Below are 18,998 nucleotides of genomic sequence, written 5' to 3' on the forward strand. Positions count from 1 at the left end.
TTTTCGGGGAACACCTCTGAGGGAGGGACCGTCATCCCCACTTGCCAGGTGGGGGACGGGGACAGAGCCAGGGAAGAACCGAGTACTGGGACTCAAACGCAGGTCTGGGAGCCCAGAGCCCTCTGTAGGGGCTCAGACGGCCTCCTGGGCCCTCCCCTCCCAGCCCACGGGCCAGGGCATCTCTAGCCTCTCTCAGGGGCTCCAAGTCCGGGCACAGGCACTGAGGCCTGGGCATTAGCCCGAGCAGGCACTCACTCCCGGGAGGATGTGCTGGGCGGGGGCCATGAGGAGCCAGCGGGGCGAGGCCAGCCCAGCGCGCCGGGACTCTGCTCTTCCCACGTTTAGTCTCAGCGGCTTAACACCAGGGTTAGTTACCACCTGGGGTGGACAGAGGAGGAAAGCAAGGCTCCGAACTCGGCTTTCAACCATGTCCAGGCCCCTAGGGCAGGCTTGAGAAGACGAAGGAAACAGGACAGGGCCAGACACTGGCGAGGGGGCGTGTGAGGGCTGCAGCCAGCCCAGCCTGTAGCCAGCCCCCAGACCACCTGTAGCGCCCAGATCCCCCACCAGGACCCAATCCTGCCCTTGCCCAGCCCTTCTCCCTAGGGTGGGGCCTGGGAGAACCCTAATTTATGGCCCACTGAAGCGTGCTGGAACATGCCGGGCCTTCCTTTCTGGCTGCCAGGACGGACAGAGCCAGTTCTGCAGAAGGCCCGGGGGCCGGGCCACGCCAGCATTCCGGGGTGGCCTAAATCACTGCGCCTGACAGGCGGGAGCGGGTGCGGACCTCGATGCCCTCCTTTCAATGCCACTGTGGGCCCCTGCCCAGCAGGCTCCTGGTGGCCTGTCACCCACCTGTCATATGGGGATGTGGCTCTGGGGCCAGGCCATCCGTGCCTCTCCGCTCCAACGCCCAGGAATTTGGAAGTGAGCCGTGTGTGGGGCCTGGGCATGTTTCCCACATGCTGTTGGCTTTGGGGGGAGGCCCAGAGAGGGGCCGGCCTGTGACCTGCACGGGGGCTGCAGGAAGGGCTGCGGGTCATGGGGCCCAGCTTCCCGGACAACCGGCCGGCCACCTGCAGGCTCCTGCCCGCCAAGGGAAGTGGCTGCGGCCCGGCGACCCCTGCCTGATGCCCGGCTGGCGCCACCGGCCCTGTAGGGCACAGACCCAGATGCCTTATCTCCCTCTCCCGTCGTCGTCTGCCCGAGCCTTCCTGGTGCCGGCCTGAACCCCAGCCCTCTCTGGCAGGGCTTCGCCCTGGAGAAGGAGGGGAAGGGGAGGAAGACTCACACAGACAGACACAGAATTTATTTTCAGACGAACTTCAACCTGCCCAATGTCCCGGGGAGGCAGCGGGGCTCACACCTTGGGCTCTGCGAACACCTTCCAGCCCTCCAGCTGGCCCATCTTGACCAGGGCAGCCATGATGCCCATGTACGCGCAGCTGGCGGCTCCAATCCCGAAGCTGTGGGCTGCGAGAGCGGGAGAGGTGGCATCAGGTACGTGGTGGGGCTTGCCCATGCCCGTCCCGGGAGCCGGGCTGTGACCCTCAGAGGACGGCCCTCCCTCAAAGAGTGGGCGGCTGGCACGACGGACTCCCCGGGGACTGAGTCCCTGGACCCTCCAACTGAAGATGTGTGTGGAGACGGAGGCAGGCTGTTGGGTCCAGGAGCAGGGGTCACGGGTGACATGTGGTGGGTCCCAGCCCGGGTCTGCCCTGTGGGCCATGAAGCAAAGCAAAGAGCACAGGATGCCTGCTGAGGAGAGCAGGGGGTGTGGGGGTGCTGCCTCCTGGGTGCGGGGCTCACACCCCACCGCAGACGCAGAGGCATGCGCCAAACCCAGACCTCAGCCCAGGTCTCGGAGCAAAGGCCAGGACAGCGCGAGCCTTCTTCCTCGGGGCCCTCCCAGGGGCCGCAGTGGTTTATCTGCATGGCCTCCTTTCCTCCCGCCGCGGCCCGAGGCTGTGGGAGGCGGCAAGAGCGGTGTCTGCTTCCTATTCCCTGTGGCTCCGTTGTGCCAGGCTGGCCTGGGGGCCCCGCCCTGCCTCCCGTCAGGGTGGCATCCTTCCGCTGGTTCCTGGGTGACCCGGGACCACCTGATCCCCGCTCTGAGCCTCAGTCCCTGCACGTGTAAAGTGGGGGTGGTGGGAGTAGCTCCCCAACAGGCTGCGCAGTCAGTCAACTAGCACCGCCATCCCTGTGCTCAGGGGCTGGTGGCGGAGACAGGCAGTGACCTCGTGTTCTCTGACAAGGCGCAGCAGACAGAGAGATCAGAAGTGAGGGCAGACTGCACATCGGAGGGTCAGGAGGGGGAGAGGGAGCTGTGCTGACGTCGCGGGGAGGGCGTTCAGGCAGGGACACAGCTCGTGCAAAGGCCCTGGCATGTTGGAGGAACAGCGAGGAGGCCGTGTGGCTGGAATGGAGTGAGCGAGGAGGACAGAGGGAGGAAGCGAAGGCAAGGAGAGGACGGGGCAGGTCGTGCACAACCCTGGGGGCCACGCTGAGTGTCATGGAGCCACGGGTGCGCAGGAGGTGCTTAGATGGCGGCTGTTATTACTGTCAAACCTGCTGGGGGCCGAGGTTCAAAAGCACTGGGAGCTTTCAGGACGACTGTCCTCCCCTCTGCTGGGGTGAGCATTCTGCACACCTGGCCCCTCCTGGTCCCCAGTCTGGGAGAGAATGGAGAGGGAGGAGGGTCAGCAGAGTCAGGGGTGGGGGTTCACTCACTGCGCGCTCCCAGGGTCAAGCCTCCGGCGCAGCCTCCAATGAAGTAGTTCAGAGGGTCATCGGGCTTCTCTCGGACCTGGGCGCTGATGCAGGAGGTGAGGCCGAATATGGCACCGATGGCGGCTGCAGGGGCAGAAGAGTCCGAGTCAGGGGCCCAGAGGGGCGTGATGACCAGATTGGTGCCAGGAGGACCCCCAAGAAGCCAAGAGGCCCGCAGGCCCGCTCACCTGCGGTGAATGTGTGCTGTCCTGTCCTCGCCACTCCCTCCAGGAAGGAGCCCGGGGGCCAGAGTGCGATGCTGTAGGCAGAGACCATCAGGCCTACAGGACAAGAGGGGTCAAGGGGGTCAGACCTGGGCCTCCAGCAGCAGCCCAGCAGCGGGAGGCTCCTCTGCCATCCTACATGCCAGCTCCCTTCGTCCCCACGGCACCCACCATGGCAGCTCCCAGCACCACCCCTTGGCCAGGGAGGGGCTGTTACAGGGCTCACCCAGGGTCCCACAGCTGCTGAGCTGGGACTCGAACCTGGCTCTTCTGCTCCAAGGCCTGAGCCCTCACCCTCACCCCAAGCCACCAGGCCTGACCAATGCTAGCTCCTGCAGAACACTGCCTGCGTCACCGTCGCCGGCCCTCCGCCGGGCAGCAGCCCAGCACACGGCAGACACAAGGATGAGCCTGGGGCCTTGGCGGCTGGGCTGGCAATCTGGTCCCCCTCCCATCAAAGGCTCCATTCTCCCGTGGGGCCCAGGGCTCCTTGGCAAAGGCTGGCTCCCGGGGCTGCCAATGCCTCCCCCTCATGGCGGCTGGGCCCTCTCTGGGTGGGCAGCTCAGCCTGGGCTCATCCCTCACACCTGGCTGGCTTGGCTGGCCACCCTGGTCAGCTTTTCTGACTCTGCTGTCGCCCTGGCTGCCCTGCCCCTGATGTTGGCTTTTATGTGTGAGGGGCTCTGGTCGAGGAGGCGGTACCTGGAGCCAAGTGCCGGGCGGGTGGCAAGGACCAATGTTCTGCCCAGGGGCATCCTGAGTGAACGCTGACCTGGGCCAGTGTGTGGGTTTGGGGAGAGGCTGGGGCACCCTCGGGCGGCTTCCCCAACGAGACCCTCCTTGGTGGACAGGTAGACCAAACCCACTTGGCTGGTTCTTTGCCACCAGGACAGTCCAACACAGGGCTCTCCATCCGCCAGCTGACCCTGCTCAGGGCAGACAACCACTCCCCTCCTTACAGACCCCCAGTGTGGCCCAGTTGCCAGCAGAGACCCTGGGACTAGCCCATCCCAGACAAAACAGAACTGCCATCTGCCAGGCGGCTAGGGCTCCCACCACCCCATCCACCCCCTCAGGGCCCAGGGGGCTCAGTCTCCTCTTATCTATCACTTGGCGGGAGGGGAGGGGCCCTCAGACATGCAGAGCGACTTGCCCAACGTCACCGGCAGAGCAGCCTGGAAGCCAGGTGGGTCTGATCCAAAGGCCAAGTGCTACCCTTCAGTGGTGCCCAGGGACGCAGGGCCCACCCAGTCCCCAAGACTCTATCTTCTATTGCCTGCAGGCCCCCAGATGACCTTCCCAGCTGAGCAGTGTCCCCCCAGCCTTGGCTGGGGTTCATCTTCAGAGCAACCCTGAGGACGGCCAAGATAGCCCTCACCACTTCACAGATGGGGAAACTGAGGCCCAGGGATGAGGGGGAAGGAGCCACATACACGGACGGCTCCCATGGGCAAGGTGCCCATCTGGGAACCCCGCAGACCTCATTTCTCCCAATCCCACGATGAGCCCTAGGGTCCCTGCTCACCCTCAGAGGGGCTGAAGGCTGGGAAGAGCGTAGTGGGCTGGAGTCTGCTCTGGGGCTCCCTGCCTCCCGCGCCCAGCAAGCTCCCATCCTCAATCTCTCACACGTGCCCCCACCCAGCTTGTAAAGAGACTTAAGTAGAAGGGGCTTCCTGTCCCGCCTGGACCTGGTGAGGCGTGATCTCCAGAGCTGGGCCAGGAACGAGGGAGCCACTGACAAGACTCAGCAGTGGTCCCTGAGCCCAGTCATGCAGCAAGCCCTGGGGGAACCTCATCCACCTTGCCCACACACGCCTGCTGTCCTGGCCAAGGGACGCTCGGTTCGCAGGCCACGCTGGACAGAGAGAGGGCCGCCACCATCCCACATCCCCTCACAAGTCCTCTAACTGGGAGTGGATGACCTGGAAGCCCCGGATTATCTCTGGGTCCAGGACTGTCCCCCCCAACCCCCAGCTCTCCTCCAGCAACCATTCAGTAAGTGATGCCCACCTCTGCTCCAGGAGCCCACCTGACACCTCTGACGCCACAGCCTCCCTCAAATGAGGGTCTCAAACAGGCCCCCATCACCCCCTGAGAAGAATCCCCCCAGCCTCTCCACTTGCTCCTGGCTCCCCATTGGCTTCCTGAAGTGACCTGCAGACACAGTGTGCATTCATTCATTCACAAACAGTAACTGTGTGCCCACATTCACTCATTCATTTATTCAAAGGCACTCATTCATTCTAGTTACTATGTGCTGGGCTTATCATCTCAGGGGAGTTCTCTGGGGTGAGGACCAGGGGAGGCAGGGGAGGGAGGAGGGGCAGGGAGGGGAGGATCCAGGAGCACGTTTGAACCAGGTCTGGTAAGTTGAGTAGAGCTGGCTGGTGAGAAAATGCTGGTGGGGAAAGTGAGCAACACACTTAAAGACCCCTGGGGCACAGCCGGGCTCACGGAAGCCAGTGACCACCCCCAAATTTGAGTCTCTCCACGACTGCCCGACACAGCACCTCTGTCCAAGGTTCCCACCCACATCTGCTCAAACACCCTCCAATGAGCCCCCACCTAGAGACTCCTCCTTCACTCGGCAGTACGCCACTCCTGGGACGCGCTGTCTTCCTTAGTGGCCCCTCAACGGGGTGTGCATCTGTGAGTGTGCACGTGTACTCCCTCTCACAAATGCCAGCCTTATGTCCTTCTCAGTTTCAACATCCCCTAAACCCTTCACTACTCCAAATCTCCCTGCAGGCCCCAAACGCCTCTCAGGTGACGTCCTCCTGCTTTAATCTCCCCTGAGATGCCACCAGGACCCCCCATCAAGTCCTGTGGGGCGCTCCCCAATGTCAGCGTCCCACAGTACGAATCCACCAGAATGACATACTCCGACAGTGACCTCTCCACACACGCTGCCCAGCCCTCCAGGGCTCTTGAAGTGCCCCCAGAGAAGTGCCCCTGACCATCCTAACAAAATGTTATTCCAGCAGATTGCACATAACCCATCCCCTGGGACTCCCTCTTCAGCTTGCCCCTTAAGACCCTTCATATGGACCCAGGAGGCACATTTCTTGCCCCAGTAACCCCCAGGAGCAGATTAGCAGGCCTGGATTCGCAGCCCTGGCTCCAAAAGGCCCCGGGGGAGTGAATACACCTCCCTAATTTTGTTTCTGCCTCTGAGAAATAGAGATGGTAATCCTGGATCTCACTAAAGATGCAGAAAATGACAGGGATGATTAGGTCTACCTGAATGCAAATGCTGCCCAGTGTAGACTCAACTTCTGCCAGGCCCTGCTTCAGGAGCTGGAGACACAGAGGTGGCTGAAACCATCATATCTACACCTCAGGCTGAGACTGGAAAGGAGCCTGGAAGAGGCGAGACCTTGGGGTCTCCCCTGCAGGAGAATGCCAGGGCTGTGGGTCCCCACACACCCTTCAAGGCTACCCTTATAGTAGCTACTGACCCACTTCACCTATCGTTTCCTCAGCACTCCTACCACCCCTCTGGTGGCCCCAGTAAAAGCTTCAGATGTCTCTGACCACCCAGCTCTCCTGGACCCTAAGAAGACTTCACCCTACTCCAACACCTTCTCAAATGTCTCCCCTCAGACACCTCAAAAATAACCCATAATCCTTCCAAATAATCTCAAGTCACCCAGTTGGGAAATCTCAGAATCTTCCAGCTCCTGTGACCTCAATAATGGCCTTGTCCTACTCAACCACTTCCCCAGAGCCTGGTGAGTGCTTCAATGATAAGCTCCACATCCCAGCACCCAGAGATTTTGATGACCTCATTGACCACCTTGTCACATGGACGACGACCTCCCAGTGCCCATCCCCCAACCAGCCAGACCCCCCCCCCACGTCTATCTCTCACAAGAGTTCCCCGTGGTCTCCCCAGACACCCCGACGACGACCACGTATCACTCCACGAGATTCTCAGCCCCATGGGACCCCCTCGGACAGCTCCCAGGGACCCCATGATCTCTCTGCGCCTTCTGAGTTAGTCCGTCATCCCTACAAAGCTTATCTTGCACAAGAGCCCCCCAGCATCCCAAGGCCGCCCCAGACACTCCGACGACAACCATATGCCACCCTGCAAGATCCGCAGCCCCTCCGGGACGTCCCCGTGCAGCCCCCAGTGACCCGGCGACCTCCTGGCGCCCTCAGCCCTCTGAACCCGGCCGGCGCTCACCAGCGGCACCACCGATACTGGTGCTGGCGTAGGCCTTGCGGTGGCACTCGGTGCCTTCGGGGATGTCCAAGTACTGGTGAAGAATCGTCTTACGCATGACCGCGCACCCCAAGTCCCGCACAGCAAGACCCGCCGGCTCCCAAAGCCCAAGGGCAGATGCCGCTCGCTCTCGCGAGACTTCCTGGGCGGCGCGCGCAGCCTCCCGAGCGGGCGGGCCGGCAACAAGCGAGCAACTTTATTGGGCGCCGCGGATGTGGACACGGCTTTCGCTCAGGCGCTGGGTTCGGCTGGCACAAAGGAAGAGCGCGTGCACCCCTGGCCGACTTCTGGAGGGGAAAACTGAGTACAAACAGGATCAGTAAAGACAGGTGTCGCTAGTTCCAGTTCAGAAAGTCTTGGATCAGGAATGGTTTGAGTCCCAGAGGTAGGGCCTAAGTAGGGGCGGGACTATCAGAGATACTAGGCCAATCCACAGGCACGAGATTGTACGAGAGCGCGCCCAAGTGATAGGAGCGAGACGTCGTTATGGGGCGGGACATGGGGAATGCGGCCACTCCCAGCACCAGAATCTGTGGGGAAGCGTGGTCACGCCCTACGGCCCGTCTTAAACGGCAGTCTGAACAGCGTGTGACTATTTAGGGGCGTGGCCAGGCTCAAGGGCTTGACGCGAAAGCGTCCAATCCCAGTGCTAGGATTCTTAGCGGCACGTAGTCTGTGCCCAGTTTGTGGCTAGTCCAACCCCTGGGAGGGATGGAGAATGCTCTACGCTTGGGGTGTGGCCAGACCCGAAACATAATCTGAAGGGGAATTTGACCAATCCGGAGTTGTATAATTGTCTGAGAGGCGTGGATGTGGCCAATGGCGAGAAGCGCAGCCGGTTCCGGGGGCCTTGGTCAGGCTTGTGGGCTCTGACCAACAGGGCGCGTTAGCTTCTGAGTAGGGCGGGGCCTGTCTCAAAGGAGTGACCACTCCTGTTGCCAGAGCCTGAACTGGGGCGCCACCAGAGGACCAGGCCAATCTGGGCGTGGCTTGTCAAGACCTTGGCCAATCTTGGAATTAGGCCGGGCTCAGGGGCGGTGTTTCGAGTTGCCAGAACCAGTGAGGGTGTTTGGGTTTGAGGAAGGCGCGACCTAGTCCTGGGGGCAGAGCCTGATTCAGGGGGCGGGGTTGAGGATGGTTCCTGGCCTCCCGTGGGCGTGGCCAGGCCTGGACTGCGGCTGGGGCCATGTCAGCGCCGCCGCCCCTGCAGATCCGCGAGGCGAACGCACACCTGGCGGCAGTGCACCGGCGCGCGGCGGAGCTGGAGGCGCGACTGGACGCGGCGGAGCGCACGGTGCGCGCCCAGGCGGAGCGCCTGGCCCGCCACGACCAGCAGCTGCGTGCCGCCCTGGACGAGCTGGGCCGCGCCAAGGACCGGTGAGGCTCGGGGCCGGCCAAGTTGACTTCTCGGAGGAGGTGGGCAGAGATGGAGCCGAGATTGGAAAGGAGGACCGGCAGGGGAAACCGTGTGCATTCGCGTGGAGCTGTACTATTGGTGGGATTGCAAAAACAAACACAATACTTGAATTAGTCATCAGTATGTAAAGTTGAGAGTTGTCACACAAACGTGGATACCTAACTTAAACAGGGGCCATTTTTATCACTAGGCAAAATCAGCTGGTCCTGAGTGATGCAGGGACCCCACCAACCACCTGCTATTGGAGCCATGGCAGGTTCTTGAGGAGGGGAGGATGGGATCATATCAGCAGTTTTGAAGAGTCCCTCTAGATGAGGGTTGAAAGAGATGAGACAAGTACCTAGGGAGGAAGGAGGCGCTAAGGATTGGGTGGGAAGTAATTCAGAGCTTGTTGGATTCATTACATCTTCACTGAGCACCTACTATGTGCCATGCACTGTGCTCGGTATTAGGGCACATCTGTAAGACCTATGCAGCCCTGCCCTCAGGCAGACACATTGCTAGGCACTTACAGTCTGGGGTGATCGGGGTTCTGATGGAGGGCCACACGACTCTGAGGGGGCCTGGGGAAGGCTTCCTGGAGGAAGCGCTGTCTAAGGTGAACAACAGGAAAGGATGTAGGGGGGAAAGGGAACTGCAGGAAGAGCTAGAGGGATGGATGAGGGAGTGTGTTAGTCGACTGAGGTTGTCGTTATAGAATACCGCAGACTGGGGACTTAAACAGCAGCAAATTATTTCTCACAGTTTTGGAGGCTGGGAAGTCCAGGATCAAGGTGCTGATGGACTCAGCTCTTGGGAAGGGTCCTCTTCCTGGCTTGCAGATGGTCATCTTCTGTGTCCTCACATGGCACAGAGAGAGCAGGCTCTCTGGTGTCTCTTAAAAGGAAACCCTCATGACCTCATCTAAACTTTACCTACCTCTCAAGGCCCCATCTCCAAATACTACGACATCGAAGGGGTAGGGATTTAACACATGAATCTGGGAAAGCGAGGACACAGACATTAGGTCCACAGCAAGGGGAGGGGTGCTTTATCCTGACAGGGATGGAGGTTGGGGGCAGGGGGAAGAGGACCTCTGGTTCTAACTGCCCCATCTTGCCTTCCTGCCAGTGAGATTGCGGCTCTCCAGGAGCAGCTGCTGACCTCCGAGGCTGCTGTCCAGAGCCTGCAGGCAGCTGTGCGCCAGAGGGACAAGCTCATTGGGCAGCTGCAGCCCCGGGCTGAGCTCCTGCAGGACATCTGCCGCCGCCGGCCACCCTTGGCTGGGCTGCTGGCTTCCCTGGCTGAGGCCGAGCGCCTGGGGCCTTTGCCGGCCAGTGACCCTGGCCACCCACTCCCTGGTGGGCCCAGCTCACCCCTTGCCAACAGTACTGGGGAGGAAGAGGACAGGGACCACCTCCAGCCTGCGGTGTTTGGGACCACTGTGTGAGTCCCAGAGCAGATTCCAGAATGGAGAAAGAGGGCCGTGATGGGGACTTTTTCCACTACCATGGGCATCCTTGGGTGTCACCAGTATCCCAGAGAGGACCTGGTGACAGAGCCATAATCCTGTCCAGGCACCAGAGCCTGCTATAAAGTCACAGGTTTCAAATGAGTGGCCTGTGGGCCAAATGTGGATGTTTAGCCCGGACAGAAGTTTTTTTTTTTTTTAAAAACCTAAACTTTGAATCAATCACTCTTGTTGAAAAACTGGCAGCGCTTAAGCAAAAATCTGGATTTCTGGCTTCAGACTGGACTGTGCCTGCCTGGATCAGAGTCCAGGGCACCCTCTTCAGGCAGAGTGTGAGTTTCTTGGCCCCCTTATCTTTTAGGGCCAGATGTCTGGCTGCTGAAGCATCTGTCTGCGACCTTTCTCCAGTGGAGGCAGATGGCATCAAGTTCCACACCATTTGAGGTTTTCTCCCTCGCCCCCTGTTGCCTTGAGTTTTGTTCCTTCTGAAGCTCTCCCCATCCTAAATCTTTTTCTAGCTCTTCATCCCAGCCCAGAATTGGAACTCTCAAGCCTCAGGACATTTTTCAGGTTGTATGAAGACAAACTTTAAATTCTAGGTATTTTTTCCCCTAATTCTGTCCTTCCCTCAGTCCAGGGAAGAGTGTGCACACGGGATACGTTGAGATGCTGGCTTTGCTGCCCAGGCAAACTTTGGGCATCCTGTAAAGCTTTCTCTGATAGCGTCCTGCCTCAGGGCCTTTACACAGGCTGTTCTCTCCTCCAAGAATGCTTGGCCCCAGATGTCACATGACTGGCTCCTGGTTACTCAGGTCTTTGCTCAAATGTCACCTCTGAGGCCTTCCCCCTGATCACTTTATCTGAAGTAATCCTTCCCCACTCCACTCCCACTGCCCCATTTTATTTTCTTTATGTTAACTTCTTACCATCAGACTGTAAGCTCCATGAGGACAGAGACTTTGTTGTTTGTCACCAGCACCTGGCACACCCTGGGACCTCAGTGGGAACAGGATGGGTCTAGGGGCCCTGCAGGGAGCCAGGGGTCCTAGCACATATGAGATCCTCCCCTACACACCCCAGCCAGTGCAGCTTTTGTAGCAGTAACTGGCTTATTTTTTACATTCCCTAGAGAATCTATTTTTTAACTCCTTATCTCTACTCTGCCCTTCTTGGCCTGAGACATTTGGGGCACTTTGCTTTTATCAAACCAGGGAACCCTGTGCCCTCTGCCCAGCCCAAGTGCCCAGCCTGGTACCAGGACAGCTGTCTCCTGGTCTCCTGAACTCAGGGAATTGTCCCACCAGGAACCGCTGTGGGGCACAGCCCCCTCAGAGCCCAGAGCGCAGCGTTGATCCCGGGCCCCGAGGAGGGTGCCGCCTGCTGTCTAACAGGGACCCCTCAGCATGGTTAACAATGGCCCAGATGTCTCCTCGGGATGAATAAGGATTGGAGCGTGTTGCAGTCTGTACGAGGGGAAGGCAGGCTGGGGCCTGTCTGAGCTCAAGAATAAACCAAATGATTTCCTGGCCTTGGTTGTTCCTTTCTTCCTGGTGCAGGGGCTGCAGGTGGTCCCTGTGCAGTTCCTGGTCCAGGTTGGGGCCCTGCTGGGTGGGAAGACATGAGTTACAGTCCCGGGAGGTTGTGCAAGGCACCCTACTTGCCAGCATACCGTGTATCTGGTGTCCTCAGCCACCCATGGACACAGGCACTGCCCCATTTTACAGCTGTGGAAAGTGAGGCCTGGAGAGGTAAAGTGAAAGGCCCCCAGGGTTGGGAGGGCCCCAGCCACTTCCAGTTTTTTATTGTGGAAGTTCTGATTCTCTTAAAGATGTGGAGATGCCAAAACAGAGCTATCATTATTGTGGTTACATCTTAACATTTGTAATCCTCATAAAAATAACACAATGGACTATTTCTTTGCCTACCCAAAGAATTTTGGACTGCAGCAAGCCACAAGAATTTCTGCAGTAGAAAGACACTGCAGTTTCTCATAAAAACGATGGTGCTGCATCAGCTGTGGCTGGAATCACAGTGCCTGTCACACGTGAGCCACAGCTTGGATTCTGACTGCAGCAGCAATTTTTGACACCGCCTTTGTGCCATGTCCAAGTCCAAAGTTTGAAGAGCCTCTGATGAGCTCTGGGTCTCTGGGTGGTGGGTCCCCCAACAGGGCCCACGTTTTAAGTCCTGGGAAATCCAACATCATTTGTGATCCTGCCTGTTGGTGGAGCGCTCTCAGTTGGCAAAGATGTCCAAAGTCCCCATCGCAGGCGCTCTGGGATGGCGGCCTTGGTTCCTCTCGGGTTATGTGTGTCGGGGGTCAGGGCCGCTTCTCTGTCCAAGACCGCAGCCCCTGGCTCTGCTGCTTGTCACCCACCAAGTGACGTTCTGAGAACTAGAAACCAACCACCAAAACACTCATATTGACAAAAATACCAGGAATTACTCTGTCCAACTCAGCGCTGAGTCTGGAGGGCCCAGCTGTTTCAGCTCAGCCAGCACTGGTCTCAGCACCTCCTGCTGGACGTGGGCCTGTGCCACCTCAAGCCCTTTAAACTCGGATCCCTCAGCAGCTTTGGCTGCTGCCCTGTGAAGAGCAGGGAACTGGTGAAGCCCAGAGAGGGGAGGGGACCTGCCCCAGGTCACACAGGAATTGGGCCTTGCCTCTCTCCATCCAGGACAGTGGTTCCTACAGGGCTGTGGCCCAGCCCTCCTCCCTGTGGCTAGGACATGACTGTCCTCCCCCGCTCCCCCCTCCTCCCCACTCCTAGTCCGGGTCTGGCTCTATCCCAGGCCTGGGCACTGCAGGGCTGGGGGTGAGTGAGCAGGACAGTGGGTGGGCAGAGGTAGCAGCAAGAGCAGTGCCCTGTCCCTCTTGGCCTGCCATAAACCAGCGAGAGGGCTGTGCCTAGGGCCACGAGGCCCTGGCACAGAGAGTGTTACAGCTGGGGCCCCTCCCAGTCTCCAGGGCACTGTCCCTTAGCAACAGTCCTGCTGGGTGCCAGTGTTGGGCAGAGAGGCCATCCGGAGGACTCCAGGACAAAGGCCAGGTGAGTGAGCAGGGGCAGCTGGCCAGGGTGGGCTGGCAGCACCGGCCCATAGCCTGGCTGGCTGAGCAGAAGGCCCCCGGATCTCTCCCACTCAGCTGCCCAGAGATCATGGATGCTGTGGACGCCACTATGGAGAAACTCCGGGCACAGTGTCTGTCCCGAGGGGCCTCGGGCATCCAGGGTTTGGCCAAGTGAGCTGTCCCCTCACACCTTCCTGACCCCCCAGGCCCACAGACTGCTTTCTAACTGCGCCCCCGCCCCCCAGGTTTTTCCGCCGCCTGGACCGGGATGGGAGCCGATCCCTGGATGCGGGGGAGCTCCAGCGGGGCCTGGCTGAGCTGGGGCTGGCGCTGGACACGGCGGAGGCGGAGGGTGTGTGCAGGCGCTGGGACCGCGATGGCAGCGGGACGCTGGACCTGGAGGAGTTCCTGCGGGCGCTGCGGGTGAGGCTGGGCTGCGTGATCACAGCCAAGTCCCTTCACCCTGCCGCCCGGGGTGCCGAGCTCTCGTGGGCTTATCTGTGGCAGCGCTGAGCCTCTGACAGCCGCCCGAGCTCTGCACCCCCGGTCACCACTCCCCCCTTCCCAGCCCCCCATGTCCCAGGCCCGGGAGGCGGTCATCACAGCTGCATTTGCCAAGCTGGACCGCAGCGGGGATGGCGTGGTGACGGTGGATGACCTGAGGGGGGTGTACGGCGGCCGCGCTCACCCCAAGGTGCGGAGTGGGCAGTGGACGGAGGAAGAGGTGCTCCGCCGCTTCTTGGACAACTTCGACTCCTCTGAGAAGGATGGGCAGGTGGGTGCCCGGAGGACCGCCCCCGCCCAAACCACAGGTCCCCTCTTACGGCCTGTCTGCCCCCAGGTCACGCTGGCCGAGTTCCAGGACTACTACAGCGGCGTGAGTGCCTCTGTGGATACGGATGAGGAGTTCGTGGCCATGATGACCAGTGCCTGGCGGCTGTGAGCAACATGCACCCCCTCAGCTCACCCCACCATAGCATAGGACCCCCCCCCACCAAAACCCCTGAGCCAGGGACCGTCTCACCTGGGGTTTGAGCTGAGCAGCCCCCGGCTGGGGGATGGAGGGGAGTGTGGGAGGCTGCAGAACTGGCTGGACTAGGTCTCCGAGGGCTGCTTGGCCACCAGGTGTTAATGGGACAAACGTCCCAATGATGAGTCACTGGCTCAGGACCCCAGGGAGGAAGGCCCTCGCTGCCCACGCTGTGCTGACCCCAGGCCTCACCAGGTGCCACAGGTGCCCCGCACCCCAGATGCCCTGCTCAGTGAACCCTGCCAGCATCCCCTCCCTGCCCCACCCCCATGGTTCCCCGGGAAGCCAGGCAGCACCTGGGTGGGGAAGCAAACGGCTCTTCTGTGAAGCGAGGCTCTGCACGGAGGTGGCCACTCTTGGAAGGCAGCTGAGCTCGGTCACCTGCCCGGGTGTGGAGCGTGGGGCAAAGGCCGCAGCCCACAGGCAGGCCAAGCTGCTGGAGGAACTGCGCCCGGAGGAGCGGAGGCCGTTCTGGGCCAGGTCATCCGGCTTCCTGAGGCCCCTGGGGCACACAGGAGGCCAGCGTTTTAGTTAAAAGTTTTAATGTAGTTCCCAAATACATTTCATATGACAATCTTACATAAATGTTCCAAAACACATGGGCGTTATCTGGTTTTACTTGTCACTAGTTGGCTAAGGCTTAAAGCAGAGACGTGTGACCGGATCTGCTGGGAGGCCCTTTGGTGTCTACCCCTGGCTCGGGCTCGGGCTCGGGCTGACCGGGGCCAACCCGGGGTGTTGGCGGCACAGCTGTGGAGACGGCCTTTTCCTGACCCTCTGAGGGTGAGGCCGGGCAGCTTCCTCTGCAAACCCTCAGAGCCCTGTGCACGGAGACCTCTGCAGGCCTCTCCAGGAGGGTGGTGCCCGGCTGGCTCTCAGCCACGCTCTGGGTAGGGATGGGCAGAGGGCACCTGCTCCTGTGTGTGCTGTGAGCATGGGTTCTGCCTGTGGTCTGGAACCAGTCCCCCGTCCCCTCCTCAAAGGCCCCGCTAGGGTCCCCCTCTGCCTGTCACAGAGGCCCCCAGCCCTGCATGGTCTTGAGGGGCAGAGATGGCCAAGGCTGTGAAGGAAGGAGTAGCCAACAGCAGGAAGCAGGCTTGCACCTGGGTGCCCGACGATGGGTGACCCGTGTGGGGCAGGGCGGACAGGAGGACGGGGCTAGTGACCCTTTTCTCGATAGGCTCTCTCCAGGCCTGGGGCCCAACCCCTCAACACCCCACCACGTCGCCTGGAGGAACCCTGGTGGGGAACAAGTGGGGGCTGGCTCCTCGAGCAGCCCTCTGAGCACCCCCAGCGCAGGGCCGGGGCCGCAGGGTGAGGATGCAGCCCACGGCGGAGCTGTGCTGCTTACAACGCGGAACCGCCTTAATCTAGGAAGCCGGATATATAGCCTGGGGAGGGGAGGAAAGGAGCTACAAGTACAACCCCCAGTCAGAACGCGGGAGATGGGAGGTCAAGGTAGTAGTTAGCAGGACGTCCAGCAGGCCCAGTGTTTACACTCGTGTGGACAGACCCGGTGGCCTGGGCAGGCGGCGGCGGGGAGAGGCCGGCGGCATGGGGAGGTGGGGTGAAGAACACGGTGTCCCAGTCCCAGTGAGAAGCCGTGACAAGTCTTAATGTGCCATTTCAATTCAAAGGGGAAGGGAAGAAATGTTCTTTTTCGCTTTGCTCATCAATATGATGAGGTCTCGTGTCCCAAACCACATTCAGGCAGTTCCCGAGTCTGCTTCTGAACGGGACGTGCGGATCCAGACTGTGGCCAACCCAGCGGGGAGTGTGGTTCCCGAGCCCCGCACCTCGACGCTGCCGGCGGGAGGGGCGGGTGGGCAGGCGGACAGACGGACAAAGCAGCAGGCTCGCGGGCAGCCGGCTCCCGGCGCTATGTGCTCCCGGCTGTCTGCCCGTCCCCTTCGTCGCCAGTGCCTGTGGGAAGCAGTGGCCTCACCATCAGGTCCCCACCCTGGACAAAGCCCCATTCCCTGGGGCCAGGCCCCCCACGCCCAGAGGTCAGTCCTGGGACAGCCCGGCTCACCGCCTCCGGTGGCCCCCGATGGGGCCAGGACATCGTCGTCGTCACTGTCATCCTCGTTGGACGGGGCTGCTCCTGGCTCTGGGGCGGGTGTCTTGGCCTCCTGCTCCTGCTCCACACGGCTGCGCAGGGCCAGGATGCGGTGGTGCAGGGCCGCGTACAGCTGGCCTGTGTCCTTGGAGCTGGCCTGGGGGAGGCGGAGGCAAGTGCCAGGTTACGAGGCCGCGTGGGGAGACCCCCTTCCGGTCGATGTGGTCAGTGTGGCCGCCGCCCCCACCATACTGGGACGCCACAACCCCCAGGCTGGGACTGGGAAGCAGCCTGACCTCTCCTCGCCAAACCTGGGGACCACCAACCGAAGCTCCCTCAGCCCCTGAGCCTGTCTTCCTAAGGGGTTCACAGAGCCTGCGGCTGCGCCAGCCCTCAGTGAGCCAGCCCGACCCACTTGTTTTGGGGACTGGCCTGCCTAGATGCTCCCTCCTCTCCCTGGCCACACCACAGCGCAGGCTGCAGGGTGCTGTGCCATGGAGCTCCCCTGCAGAGGGCCACCCCTCAGTCCTGCCTGGTGGAGCCTCCCTTCTGAAGGGGTTCAGGGGGGCACCACCCTTGTCTGGGGGGCTGTTTGGGCAGCTCCCTTCCATGAGAGGCTGGCAGCAGTGCAGCCTGAGCCGGGGCTGCTCACCGAGATCAGGAAGACCTTCACGCCCTGGTCCTCGGTGTCCATGGCCGTGATGCGGATGCTCTTCTCACTGGCCTTGTCTATCTGCATCTGGGCCCACAGCTTGGTGTTGAGGATCAGCCGCAGGCTGCCCTGGGTCCGCATCACTGCAACCGACAAGGCTGCTCAGCCCTGGTCCCCCAACCACTGCCCACAGCCAGCTATGAGGACACACAGGGTCTGGAAGGGAAGCCAGCACCCCAGGGCGAACTACCACGATTCTCCCAAGGTCCGTGAAAGCCTCCCACCTGTCTGCTGAACAACAGCCTTGGCACCACCCGCTCCCTGGCCCAGAACCAGAGGCCACGCCCAGTGCATGCAGCAGGTCGGGGCAGCTTCCCTGGGGAGGCGGAGAGCAGGAGGCAGCAGGAGGTGCGCTGCATGGAGGTGGGACAGCGTGGGCTGCACACGGGTGGCACGGCATGAGGCTGATGCCCTCTGACTGTCCCCCACCTGCAGGCCAATGCCCAGTCTCTGCCCTATGTTGTTTTTTTCAGGAGAAAGGTCGAGGCCAGCTGCTGCTCAGAGCTCCCATCAGGAGGGAGCAGACAGACTGAGAGCAGTACATGGTGGAGAAAAACAGGGGCAGACCTTTCCTCTCTGGAAATGCATGGGAGACCCCAAGTTCTACCCACAGCAGGCCCAAGGCCAATGTCACCCTGCCCGTGCCCTAACCCCTGCCAACCGCATGGACACAAGTGACCCCACGACTTCCTGCCAGCCCAGCTCTCCCCACTGGAACAAACCTGGAGAGGGTTAGCAATTGTCACCCAAAGCCGGGGCTCCAACTGACCGGATCTCCTCCCACTCACCCCCGAGCCCTCTGAGCCTGGCCCCCAAGCCCAGTCTGCCCCCTGGGGTGGGGCTTGGAGGGAAGGCTGTGTGGGGGGAAAGGAAAGCGCGGCTGGGATGGTCTCAACCAGGGAAGGGGCGCAGCCACAGCAAGGCTGGTCACTGGCTGATGACTGAGGAGGGGAGCCGAGAGCTGGGGCTCAAGACACTGCTCTCCATCCACGTGGGCATCAACAGTCTCGCAAGGAAAAGTGAAAAAGAAATCGAGGGACGTCTACAGGGGGAAAAGGAACGGAGCCCAAACAGAAGGGCCATTGTCATTTCTGTTCCAATCTTGGGATGATTCTGAGCCCAAGTGCATAAAAACATTACTGAAAGGATGCAGTGGGAACTAGGCCTGGGCCAGGAACTGCTCTGTAAAGGCCAGAGGGCAACTTTAACTTGGGAGGGTAAAAAACCAAAAAAACCAGAAACACACACATACATCTCACACATCTACACTTGATTTTCTTTAAATGTGTGTGTATATAAACACCCTCCCCGACACATGCACCCCTGTAACAAACACACTTCTGGGTATACGGTTCACATATAGGAGGCCCCAGGACCACTGTTCACAAGACCAAAAAATTAGGAATGATCCAAATGTCCATCAATAGGGGAATGGTTAAGTACATTCACTGTCAATAGAGTATTAATGGAGAAGTTTTTCAAAAACAGCCACGTTTTAAGGAAAATTGAACGACAAAGGAATATACTCACAAAATAGCAAGTGAAAGGGCAAGAGAAAAATTCACCCCCACTTTCTTAAAAAAGATCCACAAGACAAGAAGGGACTGCCAGAAAATTCTTAGAGATTCAGGGATTTTAGTGGATATCTGACTTCCTCCTTTTCCTTTCTACCGCAAAACAACTGGCACATTTATTATCAAAGACTAAGTTAAAAAGCCATGAAACCCTTTTATCCACTTGCACACTGGGCAGGAGGAGAATCACAGGGGCCCGCAGTGCCCTGGGCCCCCCGCGGGAGCCGGCCGCAGCTCACCCAGTCGGGACTGTAACGTGCCGTCCTCGGTCGAGGCCATGTCGTTGAGCCTGAGCAGCCCCCGGCCTCGCTCCACCCACGACTGCGAGGTCTTGTCAAAGACAAACAGCTTACACTGGATCTGGAACACAAGGCGGGCCTCTGGGTGAGCAGGGGTCCTGGCTGGGCAGATGGACCCTGGGAACCTGCACAAACTACCAGGGTCAACAAGCTATGGTCTGGGGGA

The 18,998-nt window shown here is 60.3% G+C and overlaps 4 protein-coding genes across 13 annotated transcripts in view; 2 read left to right on the forward strand and 2 right to left on the reverse strand.

The window, feature by feature from the left end:
• Positions 1 to 1,294: 1,294 nt before the first annotated feature.
• Positions 1,295 to 7,370, reverse strand: NDUFA11 (NADH:ubiquinone oxidoreductase subunit A11). Its single transcript, XM_010983338.3, has 4 exons — positions 7,183 to 7,370; positions 2,958 to 3,050; positions 2,731 to 2,853; positions 1,295 to 1,473 (listed from the first exon to the last, which is right to left on the reverse strand). The coding sequence occupies exons 1-4, from the start codon at positions 7,277 to 7,279 to the stop codon at positions 1,361 to 1,363; spliced, it is 426 nt and encodes a 141-aa protein (XP_010981640.1). The 5' UTR covers positions 7,280 to 7,370; the 3' UTR covers positions 1,295 to 1,360.
• Positions 7,371 to 7,476: 106 nt separating this feature from the next.
• On the forward strand, positions 7,477 to 11,616 carry VMAC (vimentin type intermediate filament associated coiled-coil protein). The gene is made up of 2 exons (XM_031437044.2): positions 7,477 to 8,598; positions 9,749 to 11,616. The coding sequence occupies exons 1-2, from the start codon at positions 8,408 to 8,410 to the stop codon at positions 10,065 to 10,067; spliced, it is 510 nt and encodes a 169-aa protein (XP_031292904.1). The 5' UTR covers positions 7,477 to 8,407; the 3' UTR covers positions 10,068 to 11,616.
• An 895-nt stretch (positions 11,617 to 12,511) lies between these two features.
• CAPS (calcyphosine) lies at positions 12,512 to 14,785 on the forward strand. 2 transcript variants are annotated; one of them, XM_010983340.3, is made up of 5 exons: positions 12,512 to 13,138; positions 13,234 to 13,329; positions 13,404 to 13,581; positions 13,727 to 13,933; positions 14,000 to 14,785. In XM_010983340.3, the coding sequence occupies exons 2-5, from the start codon at positions 13,247 to 13,249 to the stop codon at positions 14,099 to 14,101; spliced, it is 570 nt and encodes a 189-aa protein (XP_010981642.1). In that variant the 5' UTR covers positions 12,512 to 13,138; positions 13,234 to 13,246; the 3' UTR covers positions 14,102 to 14,785. The 2 variants fall into 2 exon arrangements, with proteins under 2 accessions (XP_010981642.1, XP_064335870.1); XM_064479800.1 differs by lacking the exon at positions 12,512 to 13,138 and having other exon boundaries at positions 13,145 to 13,329.
• A 1,016-nt stretch (positions 14,786 to 15,801) lies between these two features.
• Positions 15,802 to 18,998, reverse strand: part of RANBP3 (RAN binding protein 3) — a 49,710-nt gene continuing 46,513 nt past the window's right edge. For all 9 annotated transcript variants that reach the window (XM_031437042.2, XM_031437041.2, XM_031437040.2 and 6 more), the window contains 4 exons: positions 18,773 to 18,893; positions 16,900 to 17,042; positions 16,221 to 16,404; positions 15,802 to 16,111 (listed from right to left, as the gene is read on the reverse strand). In XM_031437042.2, coding sequence (XP_031292902.1) covers positions 16,068 to 16,111; positions 16,221 to 16,404; positions 16,900 to 17,042; positions 18,773 to 18,893 — 492 coding nt within the window. In that variant the 3' untranslated portion in view covers positions 15,802 to 16,067. The remainder of the gene's footprint in view (positions 16,112 to 16,220; positions 16,405 to 16,899; positions 17,043 to 18,772; positions 18,894 to 18,998) is intronic.

Source organism: Camelus dromedarius, chromosome 27, assembly GCF_036321535.1.
Source record: "Camelus dromedarius isolate mCamDro1 chromosome 27, mCamDro1.pat, whole genome shotgun sequence".
Classification (NCBI taxonomy): domain Eukaryota; kingdom Metazoa; phylum Chordata; class Mammalia; order Artiodactyla; family Camelidae; genus Camelus; species Camelus dromedarius.